The sequence below is a fragment of the Tenrec ecaudatus genome, unplaced genomic scaffold (assembly GCF_050624435.1).
Source record: "Tenrec ecaudatus isolate mTenEca1 unplaced genomic scaffold, mTenEca1.hap1 Scaffold_539, whole genome shotgun sequence".
Taxonomy (NCBI): domain Eukaryota; kingdom Metazoa; phylum Chordata; class Mammalia; order Afrosoricida; family Tenrecidae; genus Tenrec; species Tenrec ecaudatus.
Window position 1 is genome coordinate 1,504,655 of NW_027459453.1, and position 6,000 is coordinate 1,510,654.

Here is a 6,000-nt window from a genome sequence, read left to right on the forward strand (position 1 = left end):
AAATGAAGACACTGCTTCTATGTCTTATTTCCTCACCTGGAATTGGATCATTTCCATCAATTCTTAACAACCAGATTGACTCAATCATGCTTTTCTTGTCTGGTCCTGCAGATAGCTTGACAGACTGGTGGAGTTGATTGATAGAAATAGCTGCATTTTTACCAAAATCGGTGATGGTGCTTAAGATTAAAATCAGTGACCCTTACTCTGTCATTTTGTAGTGGTCCTAGTTATAGTTTTAACTTGAATTTATTAGTTACTTCATTTCAAACCTTCTGAAAGCTATATATTTTTCTCATGATACATTTGCCATTTATATCACAGGAAAATGTTACTTGTACAATGTGTTTGCTGGACAGAGTGGATTCCAAGGACACTCATATATGTGTAAGAGAGAGCTTTATATCAAGAAGTAATTCTGCATAAATAAAATATCCCAGTATAGTCCTGATAAAGTCCTTATGTCCAATACTAGTCTGTAAGTCTGATCTTAGTCCATAAATTCCTCTTCAGACTCACACAGCTGCAAGCCATGATGCAAAATGCAGGAAGATCACAGGCTGGTAGGTGACAAGTCTTGTGGATCAAATGGTGGTAGAAGCATCACAGGGCTCTGGAAGGTCTCTGAGTGGCTTGCCAGCAGGAGGGTAAAGGCAGAGGGAAGAGAAAAAGAGAGAGCGAGCGAGAGCGAGAGCGAGAGCGAGAGCGAGAGCGAGAGCGAGAGCGAGAGCGAGAGCGAGAGAGAGAGAGAGAGAGAGAGAGAGAGAGAGAGAGAGAGAGAGCCCAGGATCCTTCATATGAGAAGACCATGCCCAACAGGAGGCATCATCAGGCTGTGACCTGATTGACAGACTGGACTCCACCCCTACATTTTCATATCTTCAAGTTGATATGAAAATAATGTAACTAAAAAATACAAATACTAAATTACTGAATATATGTTAAGCTTTTTAATAATGATGATTATATTATCTCTGATCTTTGTACCTTAATGCTTTGTACCTCATTTAACTAGAGACCATGTTTTCTTCATCATTAAATAAAAAATACTTAGCCTTGACCATGGTACAAAATTCCCCCCAAAGAACAAAACACCCACTGCCATTGAGTCATTTCTCTCTCTCAATCTCTCACACACACATGCACACCTGCTCCTCCTGTAGTCTTTTTCATCCCTATTAAAAATAATCAAAAAACTAAACCAACTGCCATTGAGTAATTCTGATTCATAGTGACCCTGCGGGACAGAGAGGCAGGCAGTGTCCCTTAGAATTTCCGAGGCTGTAAACCTCAATGGAAACAGATGGCCTCATGCTGCTCCTGAAGTGTGAGTTTGAAGTGGTGACCTCTCAGTTAGCTGGTGGCTTTGAACCACTGACCTTTTTGTGAGCAGTCCACCACTTCTCGGATTATTATGGCACCGAGCACGTGCTAATTAAATATCTGTTGACAGTGAATTAGTTTCTATGACAGTTGCTGTTGTATAGGCTAGATCCCCTTCCCTATTTGATGTCCCTATTGCTCCGTTTTAGTGATTTTACTCCTAACTGCTCACACCTGAGAGTCCCAAAACAAGAGCAATTGACTAGGGGAGCTCCTTGCCCAGCTGTCTCAAGAACAGGAAGTGCCTGAGGTTTTATGCCCGTCCTTAGCACTGAGCAGCCAATGAGGCCTGGTCCAGGCTCATGGGAGCCAGCCAATCACGCAGGACACACTTTCCAGATCATCGAGGCCCTTGTGGGTCAGTCTGTGCTCCAGATTTCACCTGAAATTGCAGCCTCGCTTGGATTCTCACGTTTCTGGATGCTGCTTTGCCTATTCCCTCGGAGGTATCTCCTGGGCACGCCTCTTTCCTGATCACCCACACACCCTACTTGTCTTGTGGCCTATCTCTTGGGAATTCCACCTAAAATACCGAATGTATACAGAATAGTTGATGCCAGGCACAGCAGGGACTCGGAATGACTGCATCTCCCCGAGTGTCAAGAGTGGCATGTGCTGCTCTTTCAGATGGGCTTTCCTGAGAGTGTCGGCTTTCTACCGCTGCCGACTAAATCTGTGGTGACTGGACCCAATTTTATATCTAACTTAGTTGCTGCATGAGAAGCAGCTTCATCATTTTAGTAGTTAATTGTTATTGAATTCATTGCAGATATCTTGACTGATTTGTGGAATTGATTGATGGAAGAGGTTATATTTCTGTCAGCCATTTTTGTTGGAAATGTGTTAGTCAGTAAATCTGGTATTGAATTATAGGTCTTTCAAGCTAAAGTCAAAATGTGTTTTCCTCGATTTTCTAGGCTTTTAGATTGTACTTATATCTTGACTGTACAGATAGTTTGCGATTGGCTCACCCCTACCCAGAAATTCTGTTGAAGGAAGTCCCGAGGAACGACTTCCAGACGAATTACCGTGATACACTTCTATGGAGCGGGTCTGCTCTGGGACATATCGAGCTGCTGCTTCAGAATTGACTTAAGAGCAGCTGCTTTGGTTTTCCCTTCTCTCTCCTTTTAATATAGATGGTAAAGAGTCACCTGTACAATCATGTGTTATATTGCGATGGGGTAGGCTAGGGTGTCTAAAGAAACAAAACCAATGACATAGATTGTTTATGGATTTGAAATCAGAAAAAAAAAAAACCCTTGATATCAAGAAACAATTTCACATCAAGAATGCATCCCAGCTGAGGCAGGCGGATGAAACAGAACAAGTACCTTTAGCGGAAGCAGGGGGATCACAGGTGGGCGCAGAGTCCTGTGGATCCAGGGTTGGTGGGAAATGGCAGGGTGTTGAAACATGCAGGGTCTGCAGTCCACATGGGGCTGACGCTAGAGGCAGACACAATCTTGGCAAGCAGGGAAGGCGGCGGGCTTGAGAAAGAAGTTCTTGCTGTTCGCTTATAAAAAGCCACGCCCCCAAGGAGGCGTCACTAGGCGACTACATGATTGACAGGTTTGACTCCACCCCTGCCTCCACAAAAGTACCAAGTTAGTATAAGATCTAACCATTACACATGGACTACAGTTTTCCTTTGTAGTCTTTATGAACATAAATATCCATTTACATATACTAAATAAAATATTTTATACTGATTTGGGAAAATCACCAGTAAGAAAATAATAAATCCTTTTATCTGTAAAATGGGATTGGGAATAGGTGTTTTAGAATTGAAAAACACTGTAGAACTATCTGGTGGCAAACACCTTTATTTTATAAATGAGAACATTTGAGACCCAAGCAGGTTAAGTAATTTGCTCACCAGCATCCCACGTTCTTAGTGGCAGAGTTGGACTAAAATCCAACTCCCAGGACACTGCTCTCCACTGCTGTACAAAATACACATTTCTTATTCACACAATTGATATGAGGATTAGGGACCACATCTGTGAAAAATAGACTTAGCCTTTGGAAAGAAGGATGCTGGATAGCTTTATGAAAGCTTTATGGAAACTAATCTCATTTTAGCCTTTTCTGTACAATTGTTAGTTTTGTTCAGTTTTATGTTACTTGCCTTAGGATCCTTCTTGGCTGAGGACTAGATAATATACAGTGCTTGATTTAAAATCCATATTAAGGGTCCAGATTGTGCTGGAATATGAATGATGTTCAGCTGGGTTTGAGCCAGGAGCACTTGCAGAGTGCCCACCAGAATGAGGATTGTTGATGTCCAGGCAAGAATTTTCTATCCCTGGTTTGCAGATTGGGAACAAGACAGGTTTTTTCCAAAGAAAAGAAGGGGGCATAAATTATATTTCTGCCCTGCTCAGTAATACTTTCAAAGTTTGTTATAATATGTCTTTAACAAACCATGAATTTTCTCTCCTGCTGAGCCACCGTATCCTGACTATTTTCAGCATCGTTAGGGACCCATTATATTAATCCACCATACCTTCAAATCTCTAACAGGCGCACATAAGTGATCACTTTGAATATTTATTTTGAAGCAAGGTATAGAATTGTTCTCTTTGTCGTCTTGCAAAGGGAGGAAATTGTAACTTGCTCACCTTGGTTACTTCAATTGTTGTAGTTTGATTCTTTCAATTACAAAGTGCCTTGATATAATGGACAAAGGATATTGTTTAGTTTTTGTAGTCCTTGAAGTAATTTGTGTAGGTTCATATTTGCACGATAGATACAACTTGAGACCAAAAGGCTAAAGTGCTGCGTCTGCATATGTTTTAGGTGCGGTTGTATGCAAGACCCGACGCCATCAGAAGAGGATCCGGGCACTACGCCCTCCATATAACAAAGAGACTAATTGAGTTTTATGAAGACTACTTTAAAGTGCCCTATTCTTTGCCAAAACTCGGTAAGAATTTTCTTGTTTATTTTTTCAGAAGGGCTCCTTGAAGGTGGAGTTTATTGGTTAAGATGCTTAGGACGCATGAACAGTCTAAGGGTTATATTTTTAGAGGCTATGATTTCACAAGAGGTAAAATAAAGTTTGGTGCTTCTGGATTCTTGCCACAAAGTATGTGTATAATTATTTAAGAACTGATGTAGGTTTAGCATTTTAAAAGATAGCCAAAATAATTCTACTTTGTTAAAAACATGCGTAAAAGGTTCTTGGCAGTGTCACACTTCATGTTCTTAACTACTGTGTACAGTAGGCACTGCTACACGATTATTTTTTATATTAAGGAAATTGAGACCATGAAGTTTCCTATTCCTGCAGACAGCCATTAAATGAAGGAGCTGGGATGTCAAACACATTCTCTGTGATTCCCCAAAGTCTTCACTGTGACACTATGAGGAGGTGCCCATTGATTAGTGCTTGTTTCCTAACTCTCACATGCCGGGCTACAGTGTGTAAGCTGCCCCTAGGTTTTTTTCATTCAGCCACATGTTGGATGCCGAGTTATAGTAAGTTAAATAAAGAGAAGAGAGAAAGAAATTGCACTGGTCATGGGATTGTGTTCTCGAGTGTTCTTATGTTTCTTCCATGCACGAAAGTAGTATACTCAACACTGTTGGTTGAATGAATAAATTAATTACTTTTATTACTTTAACTTCAATGAGGCTGCTTTGGCAACGTCATTCTATGACTTTCCAGAAAGGTAGAATGCATACCCATTTTGAATGCTGAAGGTATTTTTTCTTCTGAGAAAATCTGTTTTGAAATCTCACATCACAACACTCCTTTGTTCCCCCCTCCCCACCGCTACACGTTTTTCCTTCCCAAGGGGATTTTTGATCAGGATCCACATCAAAAGTATTGCTCATTGGCAAGAACAAAGTGCTTTCATGATCACAGTGCTAGCGTTTCAACCACAGGTTCTTGTCCCCAGAGAATAGGCCTGTTTCATTAAAGTACCTGCCTGCTGTGTAGCTTTACTGGTCATACAATGAGCTGTTTAGAAAATAGACAGAATAGTTGACACTCTTACCACTAGGTGTAGCATGTGATGGAAAAGAATGAGATTGTACACATTTGAATTCATTTTAAAACACAGAACTTCAAATCCATAGGCAACGTGATTTTTTGTTTTCTGTTTTGTTTGCGTTTTTGTTTTATCCTCTCTCTCAAGTCCTCAGTTAGCCCCGGTTACACTGACATCTCCCTGGTGGGAACCCAAGGCAGGGAGGTGTACCTGACCTTATTTGCGCGGGAGGTGACACCATGCTCTGTACTCGGTCAAACAAACTGGAGCTTCCCAGCTTGACCCTAATGTCCCATTCACGAGTGCTTGTTGCAAGTTCAGCAGAGAATAAAATGTGGATCATTCTTTGTCTCTTTCAGGCCGGTAATTAGCAGAGGAACTCAATTTAAAACTTCAGGGGTCCCATGTAACTGTCAGCTTGCAGCAGGGAGCATTTCTGCTCCTCTGCTTCACTCCCAGCCGAACCATGTACGCTTTCTCTGTAGAAATGGACGCTGTTCACTGTGATGGTGACTCGCTAACATACTTTAGGGTGTATGGCATGGAATGATTTGACTTTACCCCGGCACAGTCAGTGTTATCTTGGGAAGATATCACAGCCCATGTGCTTTGTAAA

At 41.4% G+C, this 6,000-nt stretch overlaps 1 protein-coding gene across 1 annotated transcript in view; it reads left to right on the forward strand.

Moving 5' to 3' along the window:
• The window catches only part of LOC142436671 (thyrotropin-releasing hormone-degrading ectoenzyme-like), a 96,753-nt gene extending 91,917 nt beyond the window's left edge, over positions 1 to 4,836 (forward strand). The window contains exon 2 of the mRNA XM_075540174.1: positions 4,186 to 4,836. Within this exon, the coding sequence (XP_075396289.1) occupies positions 4,186 to 4,249 (64 nt within the window). The 3' untranslated portion in view covers positions 4,250 to 4,836. The remainder of the gene's footprint in view (positions 1 to 4,185) is intronic.
• Positions 4,837 to 6,000: the final 1,164 nt, after the last annotated feature.